This window comes from Eptesicus fuscus, chromosome 12, assembly GCF_027574615.1.
Source record: "Eptesicus fuscus isolate TK198812 chromosome 12, DD_ASM_mEF_20220401, whole genome shotgun sequence".
In the NCBI taxonomy this organism is placed as follows: domain Eukaryota; kingdom Metazoa; phylum Chordata; class Mammalia; order Chiroptera; family Vespertilionidae; genus Eptesicus; species Eptesicus fuscus.
Window position 1 is genome coordinate 59,832,055 of NC_072484.1, and position 14,430 is coordinate 59,846,484.

At 44.7% G+C, this 14,430-nt stretch overlaps 1 protein-coding gene across 1 annotated transcript in view; it reads right to left on the reverse strand.

Moving 5' to 3' along the window:
- Positions 1 to 14,163, reverse strand: part of LAMA1 (laminin subunit alpha 1) — a 143,066-nt gene extending 128,903 nt beyond the window's left edge. The window contains exon 1 of the mRNA XM_054723880.1: positions 14,091 to 14,163. Within this exon, the coding sequence (XP_054579855.1) occupies positions 14,091 to 14,163 (73 nt within the window). The remainder of the gene's footprint in view (positions 1 to 14,090) is intronic.
- Positions 14,164 to 14,430: the final 267 nt, after the last annotated feature.

Below are 14,430 nucleotides of genomic sequence, written 5' to 3' on the forward strand. Positions count from 1 at the left end.
TAAACAAGGGGCCCCACATTTTCATTGTGCACTAGCTCTTCAAATTATGTAGCTGGCCCTAGAAGTGCCTAGTGGTAGCTTCAACTGAGGATGATCCTCACAAGTGTCCGAGAACCTCTGATAAAATCATTTCGCATTCAAGATGGTGTCACTACCTCTACCTGAACTCCAGTACAATGACCCCGATCCACCAACTACAGCTCCTTTTATTCCACTGCATATCTAAAGGGACATTTTATAAACAAATAACTCATTTGAGCTATCTTTCACCTTGCAGACCAACAGTAGACAAATATATTTAAGAACTAAACACTTCCATCAAAAGTACAGGGTTAAATTATCTTGGTATAATTCTCACTGGGATAAATAATACTGTATACATAATATTCAGTTCTAGTACCCTTGGTTTTTGAAATTTGTTTTCTGAAATTTGGCTTCCTCTTTATATAGATACATACATTAAATATAATAGCTTTCTTATTGTTTAAAAAAAAGCTGTTACTATGTCAAGGACACGTACAAGACTTGTATTCACTGTCTCCAGTTCCTTGCCTCACATTTGCTCTTCACTTGACTTCAGTTGGAATTCTGTTCCTTTAAGTCAATAAATTGCCATTTTCAAGGCCTCCATTAACTTCTATCTTGTCGAACCCAACATCCAGTTTACTTTCAGTTTACTTGATCTCACTGTAGCTTTTGTCAAGAATGACCTTTCTCTCTTTCTTAAACACTATCTCCTTTTGGCCTCCATCACACTATAGATCCCCAGGTTTTCCCTGTCACACAACTTGTGAGTCTCTGCTAATTCTGTGATAGGCACTCAGACAGACATAGCAGAGCAGGGATGATGGGCCAGGTACAGAAGGTCACAGGGCAGAAAGCCCTGGATGCCCAGCAAGGGGCAAAACTGAGAAAACAAGGACCTGGCCCCAGGGTAACCTTTCCTTCCCTAACATATCGATGATCATGCAGTTTGGACCCCCTGATCTTCATATCACTGGTCATGCAGTTTAGATCCTGTGACATTTCCTCCCTGGAGATAACCTAGGCCTTCATTCTAGTTAAGCTTCAGGCCCAGAGAAGCAGCAAACCCAGGTGGGTGATGCCAGGACCAGCTGTAATGACTAATGACCCCTGCCCTGATGCTGACCAATCAGCAGAGACCAGGACCCCGAAAGAGCACATCTGGAAAGCTGATGAATATTCTATTGAAGTCTTTCCCTGGGACCTCCCCTAAGATTTCCACCTGCAAGAGAGAAATAAAAACCCTCTGGATGAAGGACCCCACAGGTGTGCATCTCCTAAATTCTAAGGGTCCCCAGGAGACTTGTAACCAGGGGAGCAATGGGCAGTGGCAGCTCATTCTGGGCTAACCCCCTGAACCTGTCTCCAAGGCCCCTTTTTCTCTGACTTCCCTGTGAGCCAAAGCAGCCCAGCCTAGGGTTTCCTGTTGCTTCTCTATGCTAAACCCTTCCTTGTTTCACTGTCCTGAGGGTGCTTTTGCTACGGCCAGTAAAAACTCATACTTGCTTTGCTGCACTTTGTCTCTTGACTGAAATCTTTCCTTCAAGAAGACAAGAACTGAGGTCTCCTTGTCTCACCAGTAACAGTTATCCTAGAGGTCTCCACCTGAACTGATTTCCTTGGAAAGGAAATCATTCACCAAACGGGCGCATTCTCATGGGGAAAGTGGAAAGAAGAGTGCTTTCCCAAAAATATACGTCCCCAAACAAGAGAAGCAACATAACATATGTTGGGTTGAGGGCAGACACTTGGGTTTCCCACCCCATGTGCCCAACACTTCCTTCTTTAATAATAATATTGTTTAATATTAGTAATCCTAATTTAGGTAATGATATAACAAAAGACATCATATGTGTGGTTTGTGGAGTTAGTGGAATCACAACAGTGGCCAAAGTAAAACTAGCACAAGTTTAATAAGGATAAATGCAAGACCTTCTACTTTTCTCCCCAACCCCCCCTGCAAGCACAGCATAGGCTTGGCAAAGGTAGAAAAGAATTACAGTTCCTGGGGATAGAGACACACAATATGAGAACGGTGTTATGAAAAATATCCACATGATCTAAGGTTGAATTAATAATGCCGTACTATTAAAGAGAGAGGAAGATGACCCTTAGCAGTCACAAATGTAATGACTATGACTTCACTATGCACATATATTAGAATGTCATTCTATACACAAGCTTGCAAAGAGGAAGTACTTCTCAAACTTTACACACACAAGTCACCTGGAGATCTCATTAAAATGCAGATCTGATTCTGTAGGTCTGGGAGAGTGGGCCTGAGATGCTTCATGGCTGACATCTTCCAGGGTGGCTGCTTGAAGTCCAAGAGATTAAATGATCTCTTGGCTTTTTTCCAGTTCTAGCACTCTAGAGTTGGCCAATTCAGCCAAACCTTGGCACAAAGATCATCAGACTGATTAGGGAGGTCATGCTTCCTCCAGCAACTTTCTGTCACTATTTAACCAGAACTCCAGACTTCCATCCTGCACTCAATTCTTGGAGACCTTTGACAACTATTTTTTAGAGGGAATGAGGTGCTTCAGTTAAGACAAAGGTTTTTGGCTTACTGTAAAGAGGAAAGAACCTTCAATGGCTTCAACATTAAAGACCCAACATACAAACAAGGTCAACTGAGCATCCAATAGGGAAATCTATTAAAGCCAACCAGTGGATTGATTTTTCAGCCCTGTTCCCCTTGAATGATGCTGCCACTGGCCTGGTTCATTCATACTGAAAACAATGCTTTTGAAGACTTGGTGAAATGGTTATAACATAATGTTAAAATTTAAACAGAGGGCATTTACATAGCACTAGCTAATTTCTGACAGAGGGTGCCCATTTAAGCCCCAGTCCTGATGGTTACTGGAATTCTGACCAGTCTGATATGGCAGAAGATGAGGTTTCTCCAGGTGTCTATTCATAGAGGGCCTGCAGGGATGGCTTTGCACAAGGTGGGGAGAGGTGGGTCTGAAAGGATAGCAGGACATCTGTTCCCTGGATGCCTCAGGACCTTGCATTTGAGCTTCCAGGTTCTAGGTCTAGGTGACAGATGGAGAGGGATGAGTTTTCAAGAGAGCTTCTGAGAGCAAAAGCAGGGCCATTCATAGAAGGTGGGGCTATCTCCCCATTCTGATGAAGAAAACAGCTTGATAGAGATGAGGAGGGTCAAGGACACACCACTCATCACCACAGCAGTACCCTTCAGACTCTCTCTCTCTCTTCTCTTCCCTTCCCTTCCCTTCCCTTCCCTTCCCTTCCCTTCCCTTCCCTTCCCTTCCCTTCCCTTCCCTTCCCTTCTCTTCTCTTTCTCTATCTCATTAAAATAAAAGTTTTAATATCACTTACCTTTTATTTTCTAAGTTCTTCCCTATAATATATTTTTATTATGATATATAGGCAGATAACATGTACTTTATTTCTACATGTTAGTAATAAAGAAATCAGAACCCAGGCCAGAGCACAATAAATTACTCTCAGATAAACCACATTTACATACATCTTCTGTAACATATTTTCTTTGAGAAAAAGACACTAAAAAACCAAATGTCCTTCCTTTACTACACACTCCACTGGGGTTCACATACAGGTTTCCCATTTTGAGCAAACTGCAAATCTCTAACTGATATGTTGTCCAACAGTGAGGTCTTGTAGTTTAAGTTCTAAGTTGCACCTTCCACACTTACTGTGTTTCTTCCTTCCCAGTTAGCGCCTCAGCACAGACCCCTACCTGCTGTTTTCTCCAGACACATGGCTTTCACCCTGAAGAAACTGGCAAGTTTAGGGGCCTAATTTGTGTATAGCAGAATGTCAGCCCTTCTTGCAACATCTGGGACTACACTCCCTACACTCCCGAGCTTCCAATACAGCACTTGTTTGAATGCAGGGACTGCAGATCCCACAGAGCTCTTCACTACAGTGTGATGACGATTACTCACTGAGGACACAAGCAGCTTTGACTCAAGATGAACATCCATCCTATCTAATAAAAGAGTAATATGCAGATTGATCATCACCGCAACACACAATATAGCTGCCCCCATGTGGTCAAATATCCTGCCCCCATGTGGACACAAGATGGCCACCACAAGATGGCCAGCAGGAGAGGGCAGTTGGGAGGCACCCGGCCTGCAAGGGAGGGCAGTTGAGAGGGACCAAGCCTGCAAGGAAGGGCAGTTGGAGGTGATCAACTCTGCAGGAGAGGGCAGTTAGGGGTGACCAGGCCGGCAGAGGAGGGAAGTTGGGGGCAAACAGGCTGGCAGCAGAGTGGTTAGGGGGTGATCGGGCTGGCAGGCAGAAGCAGTTAGGGGCAATCAGGAAGGCAGGCAGGCAAGCAGTTGGGAGCCAGCAGTCCTGGATTGTGAGAGGGATGTCCGACTGCCCGTTTAGGGACCCGACTGCCCATCGGGATTGGGCCTAAATGGGCAGTCGGACATCCCTCAAGGGGTCCCATATTGGAGAGGGTACAGGCTGGGCTGAGGGACAACCCCCCTCCGTGCACGAATTTCGTGCACCGGGCCTCTAGTTTACATATAAACAGTAACTAGTATCTGAAATTAAAAGACTTCAGTGTAAAGACCGGTATCACCCCCGTGTGTGTGTGTGTGTGTGTGTGTGTGTGTGTGTGTGTGTTACTCATGTTAAACTACCCATAAGCAACTAGCATTAAAATAGGTGATGCACCTTCCAAAGGTAGTCGGCTGTATTCCGGCTGTAGTCCAGAGGCACCCACAACTTTGTTCTGTTATTTGTCTCCATAAACATTAGCACTTTACTAATTTATGGCCAACTGATGTTTACAAAATGCCTAGGCAATTTTGTCTAGTTTGATTACCTGGATTCTTCCTTGTTCTCCATCCTCAATTACTATCTGGGTGTCCCAATAAGGTCCCTCATGCCTCTGGAGCTGGAACCCTGTCCTTTCCCTACCCACACTCCCCATATAATACCTCTGCTTAGTGACTTCCCTAATCCCAACTGCCTGTTCCTCTGGATCTCAAAATAATGACCACTGGATTCACCTGGGCATTGATGTTATTAAAATCCAATGCGCAGCCCAGAGAGCGACCTTCCTATTAACTGTGCTTGCTCTCCTAGAGCACACGGAAGAGCTAGTTATGTAGGCGAGCTCTGAGTTCATGAGAGAAAGGGAGCAAACAAAATATAGATGGCAACTTCTACCATTGTGACTTTAATCCAACCACTCCTTCTTTGACTATTTCTCATGGAGAACATTTTTTCAATATATGCACTTTTGGGCCCTGGCTGGTTTGGCTCAGTGGATAGAGCATCCACCCATGACAGGGGGTAGCCGATCGATAATTCTCTCTCATCATTGATGTTTCTATCTCTCTCCCTCTTCCTTCCTCTCTGAAATCAATAAAAATATATTTTTAAAAAATATATATGCACTTTTGGTTCTGTGAACTTAAAAAGCAAGTGCACCAAAGATGTCAACATCTGCCCCAGAATCATAGTGAGGATGGCAGCTGAATGGGGTCCTCAAGACGTTGTACATCCCTGACTCGATGTCCCAATATTTGTTCAGTGCATGAAGGAATGAGTGAATAAATGAATGAGCAAACACAGGGAAAAAATTAGAAAAATTGAATAGAAATGACAATCGCACAAGAAAATATTTCCTACCCCAAGAAGGTATAAAATATTTAAAATGCCAACTCCCTTAAAGGAAAGCAATGAGAGCTTCCACAGGCATTTCACATGTTAGTATCTCAAACTCTCCCCACCCTGAACTTCTAGACTGACCAGAAGTATGCTGACAAAGCCAGAGGGGAGTTTAGATTTTTACAAAGGTTGTGTTTGGGTGAAGGGGTCAGAGGTACAAACTTCCAGTTATAAAATAAATAAGTCTGGGAGATGCACTGTACAGTGGTGACTATAATAATACTATATTGCATATGTGAAAGTTGCTAAGAGAGATATTAAAAGTCTTCATCGCAAGGAAAAAGGTTTGCAACTGTATGTTGATGAATATTAACTAGACTTATTGTGTGATCATTTCCCAATATATACATATATCTAATCATTATGTTGTCTACCTGAAACTAATATAATGTTATATGTCAATATACCTCAATTAAAAAAAAGAAGAAGAAGAAATGCCAGAATTTGAGAGTCCGAATAAAGGGATTGAAAGTGGGAATTTTGATGAGTGGGGAAAGAGTACTAGCCCACCGCAGGGTCCAGCTACAGGGATAGAAAGTAAGCCAAGTGGCAAAGACAGTTCTGGGAACAACTATGTAAACTAGAAACCCAAAGCGTCTACTTGAAATTACAAAGGTCTTTGTGCCTCTGGATACCAAAATTTGATTATGGCTTTTTGAAATAGATTCCAGATCCCTCCTAGACCTGCCGAATGGTTATGTCTTGGGTGGTATGAAACCTAGGAGGCTGGAGGACCTCATGGCCAGAAGGGGCCAGGACTTAGAGCTGGGAGTGCAATCCAGGGTCTATCAGTGGTTCTCAACCTTTCTAATGCCGCTACCCTTTAATACAGTTCCTCATGTTGTGGTGACCCTCAACCATAAAATTATTTTTGTTGCTACTTCATAACTGTAATTTTGCTACTGTTATGAATCATAATGTAAATATTTGTGTTTTTCGATGGTCTTAGGCTCTACAGCAGCGGTTCTCAACACAGGTCAGCAGCGGTTCTCAACACAGGTTGAGAACCGCTGGCAGGGTCGCCTAAGACAGTGGTCGGCAAACCACTGCTCACGAGCCACATGTGGCTCTTTGGCCCCTTGAGTGTGGCTCTTCCACAAAATACCACGGCCTGGGCGAGTCTATTTTGAAGAAGTGGCGTTAGAAAAAGTTTAAGTTTAAAAATTTTGGCTCTCAAAAGAAATTTCAATCGTTGTACTGTTGATATTTGGCTCTGTTCACTAATGAGTTTGCCGACCGCTGGCCTAAGACCATCGGAAAACACAGATATTTACATTACGATTCATAACAGTAGCAAAATTACAGTATTAAAGGCTCGCGGCATTAGAAAGGTTGAGAACCACTGGCTAGATAAAGGCTGTATGGCTGTTAAAGCAGCCCGGCCACTTCTGCAGCATCAGAGGGTGTTACTGCCCTCCCCCTGCCGATGGGTTAGACCTTAGTTTTAGAACCCTGTGCCCTCAAGTTATTTGTGTATTGAAAGAAATGTGCTGAGAACTAAGGTTTTGATCTTTGAAGGAAAAGTGCCCCTTCTTTTTGGCTTTGATTGATGGCATTCAGGGCAAGCCATCTAAAGGAGGGAGGACCTGATGGCAACTCTGGTTGGGTGGGAAGTGTGACTTACAAAGTACAGTGCAAATTCAGAAACAGGGCAGTCGATAAAGGTCATAACACCAAGGCTGTCCTAGGGCCTAAGTTGCAGGCTGTGTATGGGTGGTCCCGCTAGGTGTTAGGTAAGGAATGAGGGTGCGATTCAAGAGGGGGGATAATGGAAGCACAGCGTGCAGCTGAAAGTCAATACACACTTGCAGTTAGAGAGGAAGGAGATGTTCAGGATAGAAAGGGAGGATAAGGGCTAGTTGCCTGTGAATGAATTTGGAGGGATAACAGAGGGCGGTGGCCTGTGGGCAGGAGCAGGAATGGATGAAGCAGAGGGGTGCATGATGAAGGCAGTGCTATAGCAACAACGCATGTGAGACCAGATCAAGGGAAAGAATGCCAGCATTATTCAAAGTGGCTCGTGGTAGTAAGTTAGACAGCTGGTGATCATTTGCAGTGGTAACAGCGAAAGACAAAAATAAATCAGGGAGTTCTTTAAAGGAAGAACTAAAATTCAGAGAGACAATGTGGATAAGGAGATTTAAAAAGAAGAATAAAAGTAAGATGAAGCCACGGTAACCGAAAGAATGTCACGAACTGGGAGAAGCAGAGAGGGAGTCTTTGAGGCAGGAAAGAATTCCTGTGCTGGGACGGTGACAAGAAACAACCACTTTTTGAAAGTAAAATTCTGTCATTACAAAAATGTTGGAAGGCATGTAAATGTGTTTCAGTGTGAGGTGTGTTTTTTCAAATCTAAATATTCTTTTAACTAAAAATGATCTACTAAACTTAAGCATCTTCTTTATTGTTGTAGAGAATGTCCTGGGATTCTGGCAGGAAATTGTGGAGCAATGGGACAAAATGCAAGAAATTCTTTAGGGAATGGGAGAAGATGGCACTTTCCATAAATACTGAGTTTTCTAAATTTGACATTCCCACCAGCAATACAGTAGGTTGTCTGGCACAAGAATTTGAGTCATACTGCCTGCTAGGCCAACAGATCAAACTTCAAGATAACTTCAGGAATGAAAAGATCCAAACTTCAAATGGTGGATTCAGAAAAGAAAAAATAATGTGCACCACGCTGAAATCAGAACCTTATGTATGTTTACGCTGTGGTTTCTGGATTAACAGTCTGAGATAAATGCTTACCTAGGCAAGAATGTTATCCACCAAGCTGATGTGGAATCTCACTGTCTCCATTGTCTGTCTCCTGCCCCCAAGCAAGACACAAAATCACTGGGAACAAGTTAACCCAAAGAAAGCTCCCCTGATCCAGACTTGAGAAAACAAAGACCCAAATAGAAGGGCTCTGTGCTATTAAGTGGTTACTCTGGGCATGGACTGTCACCCTCCACATAAAGGACATGGAAATGCATCGAACCCAGCTACAGTGTGGTGCTGCATGCTGAAATAGCTCCCTGACAGGCATGTTCCAAGTTCATGACCTTAAGTAAATTACTTCTATAAAAGATTTTCTCCTCATTAATTTTGAAATGCATTTATTTAATCGATTGTCCATAGATACATATTAGTATTTTAGAAATAAAAGAAGTATTTGCAACATAAAAAGCTACATATATCTTTCATAGGAGACCACAGTTCTCTTGTTCATCCAAACATTTCTGAGGAATGTAACTAAAAATTTCACCTAAGATCTACCATTAGCTGGTTGTCTTCAGCTAATTTTTGTATTCAAAGTACAGGCTTAACTTTATTCACTGGGAATCACTTTTAAAAATTAAGTTTCTCACCAGACTGGTGTGGCTTCATGGTTGATGGTCAACCTATGAACCAAGAGGTCACAGTTTGATTCCTGGTAGGCACATGCTCAAGTTGCAAGCTTGATCCCTGGTAGGGGGCATGCAGGAGGCAGCTGATCAATGATTCATTCTCTCTCATCATTGATGTTTCTATCTCTCTCCTTCTCCCTTCCTCTCTGAAATCAATTAAAAAAATTTTTAATTAAGTTTCTCTGTGTCTGCCATAGGTGTTCCAATCATGAGTCATATTTATTGATAAAGTGAATAACACATTATGCTAAGCTTCTAATAGAATTATTCTCAAATTTGACTTCTCTATACCATAAATCTTCTAATTATAGTTTTAAAAATTATTTACTGTTTAAGGAATAGCTTATTACTACTATTGTAAACAATACTTTTAGAAGCAGCACAATGTTGTCAAACAATTGATGATATAGTTTTTAAATTCCAAAAGATCTAGGCAACATGGGTCTAATGCCTTTCTGTGAAAGATCATCTTGGAAGGAACAAGTTGGAAGGTGGAAGTTTTACAAGTATGTACATTCATTAAGTGATATATTACTATCCTGCAATAGGTACATTGAAGGAGTAGAATGGCGGAGGGTAGTGGAGAGAGGAATATCGTTCCATATTTTGTCAGGAAATAACTGGTACCTCCCTTATACTATTAAGGAAGAAGTAGGTTTCATAAGTAGCTTGCTTTTGAGTTACATGAAGAAATGTCTATGGAAAGATACTCAAGAAAACAAAAGAAAATGATAACGTCAAGACTTAACTTTTTTCTCTACAGCCTTTAGTACCTTTTGAGTTTTCTACCATGGGCATGGATTACCTATTCAAGAATATCTTTTAAGTTACTTGATTCATAAATACAGATCTTAATTTCAATTTGACTCAGTAAAGGTAGGTGGCTGTTAATGTTCAGGAACATTGCAAAGCAATGAATACACAGATGTAACTAAAACAATCCCTTCCCTCAAGAAGCCCAAGCCAGAGTGAGGCAGAGTAGCCAGCTGATTGTTGACACCACCATGGAAACAGCAAGTACGACAGCAGCACTAGGAGGAGAGCAGTGGTAGAGCATCCAGGGACTGGGAACGTTTTCCAGGGGGTTAGGACCCACACGGGGGACTTGTCCTGCACTTAACAGCCCATGTGCTGGCAAACACTGGTGAGTTATGAACAGGTGCAGGTGTGCTCAAGATTATACCTGTTAGCTCTCAGACTCCTCGGTTTATCCCCAATGTGACCTGCCCCAGTGTCATTTTGTGTGTGCATGACATGAAGTGAAGGGTTTAGGAGGTGTTGGTCCAACAAAGGGTAGGGATGTTAGAAAAATCATTGGTGGCAGTACTGACAAAGAAGGGAGGCCTGGTGGGAGAATCATCACAATATTTCCTGGGAAAAACAAACAACTGCCAAGCCTAATCAGCAGTGGGGGCAGAAAATGAGAGACAGATTGCAGATTTTCATTTGGTTAAATCAACAAATCTTAATGTGGGCAATGAAAGAGGGAGGGGAGCCAGGATGGTGAGCATGCAGGGCAGGCAGACAGTAAGAGCCACCATCATGGATTGCATGCCTGTGACACTAGGACATGCCCAACCCTGTAACTGTTTTCATGTGATATTTAATCACATTAATCCCATCCTTTATAAACAGGAAGACAGATGTTAAGAATGCAGATATGGCCCAGATGTGGCTTAGTGGTTGAGCGTAGACCTATGAACCAGGAGGTCATGGTTTGATTCCCGGTCAGGGCATTGCCTGGGTTGTGGGCTCAATTCCCAGTGTGGGGTATACAGGAAGCAACCAATCAATGTTTCTCTCTCATCTCTCAACCAGAAGTTTGACCAGCAGGCAGGCCGGCCATCGGCCCATGTCCCCTCCCCCTGGACTTGTTATGCGTTTAGAGATCATAATAATCTGGCCACTCAGTGTATACCAGAGAATATAGCTTGGAAGAGGGCCTCCCCAATAGTTCTGTGCAAAATAGTAATACTGTAATGATGCTTGCAGCTAATAATTATTGAGGGCTAACCCTGTACTAAGCCCTGTTCTATGCACTTTATTGCATTGTTTCAGTTCATCATTAACAGTGTCTTCCAGGGAGACACCATTTTATTCCCATTTTACAGATGACGAAAACTAAAGCACAAAGAAGTTAAGTAACTTGCTCAATTTCCCACTAGTAAGGCTAGAGAATACAACACATAAAGATTTATCTTGCCCTAACCAGTTTGGCTCAGTGGGTAGAGCGTCGGCCTGTGGACTGAAGGGTCCCAGGTTTGAGTCTGGTCAAGGACATGCACCTTGGTTGCGGGCACATCCCCAGTAGGGGGTGTGGGGGAGGCAGCTGATAGATGTTTCTCTCTCATCGATGTTTCTAACTCTCTAGCCCTCTCCCTTCCTCTCTGTAAAAGAAATTAATAAAATATATTTTTAAAAAAGGATTTATCTTGTCATTTTCCTATAGAAACTTCCTGTAGATAATAATGAATATCCATAGGACTTTATGAATAAACTATTATAAAATGGTAGCGTGTTTCAAGGATGATTCCCTTGAAATAAGTGGCCTTATAAACATTTTATGATAGTGGCTTTTAAAGCAGTACAATTCTAAGAGGGGCAGAACAAGACAGAACAGTGTATATGTTTATTCCATACCCTTGTCACATATGAATTCTCCATCATGCTAGATTAACTACAGATGTAGGCTTTATATTTAACGTCTGAAAAAGAGAGGGGAAAAATGGAGTGGGCCAAAGTCCAGGAGATGTAGGAGTTGGGCAGTAATGTTTTTACTACACATATCGGTTTCCAACTGCTAAAATCAATATTTTTTGTTGGCCCTTACTTGGGGAATACAGCTACAGAAAAGAAAAATGCACCTTTGAAATCCATTCAGGCACACACATTTTACTACTGAATACACACATGCTAAATATGAATACCATGTCACTTATGAGAATGAAATAAATTTTCTTTCATTCATAGAATAGACATTTTTTCTGTATACTTGGAATTATCTATTTGTTACTTAGAGGGGGAAAGGGCAGTTTAAAACAGAAGAATTGATGAGCCAACCTGTGAAGCAACTATAATTCTATGAAATTGTGAGCTGTGGATTTAGCATAACATTATTTGTAAAAACACACCACCTCTTATACTTATAAAGAGCTTACTTTAAGCTGGTTACATTTTAAAAGAAATTAAGCCACTGCGTCACATACTATGAAACATAAAGTAATCTGGAAAAACTGCAGAAAGGATAGAGGGTTACTGATCATGTAGATGCTATTAGATAATCATTGCTTTCAAAAACATACAGGTCAGTATTATTTTATTATTTTATTATGACCATGTTATATAATTTCACTAATTCATGCTCTCTATATGGGACACAGATTTTTTTTTTTAATCAAAACTCTCTCAGAGATGCCTGTTAGGAAGGGTGATGGTTGGTGGTGTGGGGACTGAAGGCGGTGTGCCAGATTCCAAGGCTCCAGCTGTGGGTGGGTTTCCACAGCATCTTAAAGCAGGAAGCCCCAGGCGGTCCACTTTCTCCAAACACCATTCATAATCGCCCAGGCTGAGCGCTGAGCCCCTGGAGGGGCACGGAAAACATGCAGGGCATCTCCTCCTCCGTCTAGGACTTTCAATTTCTTCTAACAATAAAGCTGAGTCAAGCTGCTGGCTCTCCATCCTGTGGGAAACCCGCGGCGCGCACACTTTGTGCAACCTGAGGGAAAAGAGTTCAGCTCCAGGCTCCAAGCCCTCTCTCCCCTAGGCCAGCTCTTTTCTTTCAAGGATAACTATGCAAACTCCCCTCTCTCCCGGCCCTAGCTGGGCGCAGAGCTGAGCTATTCAGAGCTGTGTTCCCAGCTCCGGTCCAATGCTCTCATCATGAATGCTTGAATGAATGAGATGGTCTTATTTCTGCAGACTGACTAACTCAGCACAATGCCCAAACACATTTTTCCCACGACGGTATTTCTCATTCCGCCTACCTATTTTTGACACGTGCTTTTTTTTTCTTAAAATGCATTTAATTAAAAGATGTATTTGTACGCATATGCCCATGGCCATGTGTTGCATCCATTAAGATGTTTTCAACATCTTGTGATGTGACCGCTCAGCCAACAAGCGAGCAACGCTGGGAAGACTTAACCCTCTGGGCAGAGTGAGCAATGGGGTTGGGTTGTCTGTACACAGAAAAGAGGGTTTCTCTTTCTCTCCTGGCATTGACAGAAACTATGAATATTCGCTTCGGGTTTCTGTTCTTCCCAAACCTTGCCACCAGAGCCACTGTACCCGTGCCGCGACCAGCAGGCAGAGTCCTCCCTTCGCCAATGGCTCTCTCTCTCCAGAGTGACGAAGGTCTGAACCGGAGACCCCAGGCACAAAGAGCGTGGTTTGGGAGAGCGCATCTGTGCCCCAGACGCCGTCTGCGGTGCGGACCGGCCCCCCTGCACGGGACAGCTGGCTGGGGGCGCGCTTCTCCCCGCGTCTCTCTCCACCTGGGCCGCGAGTGGCCCGGAGGAGCCGGCCCTTCCCGGCGCGCAGGATTGGGCTTTCCAACGCCGGACAATGGGCGAGACCCGGGAGAACGCCTTTCCCATTCAATCCCCGCGCCCCGCACTCCGCCTGCCGCCCGCCCCGCGCGCCGGAGCCCGAGACCCACGCAGGGTCGGCGCGCCCCCCGCCCCCAGACGCCCCCTGCTGCCACCCCCGCGTGGCGCTTCTCACAGCGGTGTCTGGGATCGCAGAAGTCAGCGAGTGGCCCCCAGAGCCCGACGAGTTTCCAGCCGAAGGCTCGGAGGAGGGGGCTGCTACCGTCAGGGGTGGCGCCCCCAGTCCTCTTGTCCCCCCGCCTCGGAGACGCTCGCGGGGAAACCCACGTGTCCGGTCCTCCAGTCGGAGGGGAGCAAGGATGCGTGCAGAGACCTTAGGAGAGACAAAGCGCACGGCTTTGTCCCGCAACCACCCCCTCGCTGGGGGACGGGCCCGGCTCACCTCTCTGCTGGCACCGCGCCGCGACCCAGAGCGCCGAGGCCAGGAGCGCGACCCCCGCGCCGCCCCCGCGCATCTTGCCGCTGCCGCTCGGGGCCTGGGACAGAAGCCGGGACCAGCGCGGGACTCAGTGCCGAGCGCGAGGCTGCCGCTTCCCCGGGGGCACCCTCCGCCGCCCGCCCGCCCCTGCGACACACCCCCCGACCTCCGCCACGCCCGGCCCCTCCCGCCCGGCCCGGCTGCGAAGACCCCTCCCCCAGGGAGGCCGGTGCTCAGCCCCGGGACCCGCGGGGACCGCTGCTCCCAGGCCACGCTGGAGCTGCCCGCCCGCCCGCCCTGCGCG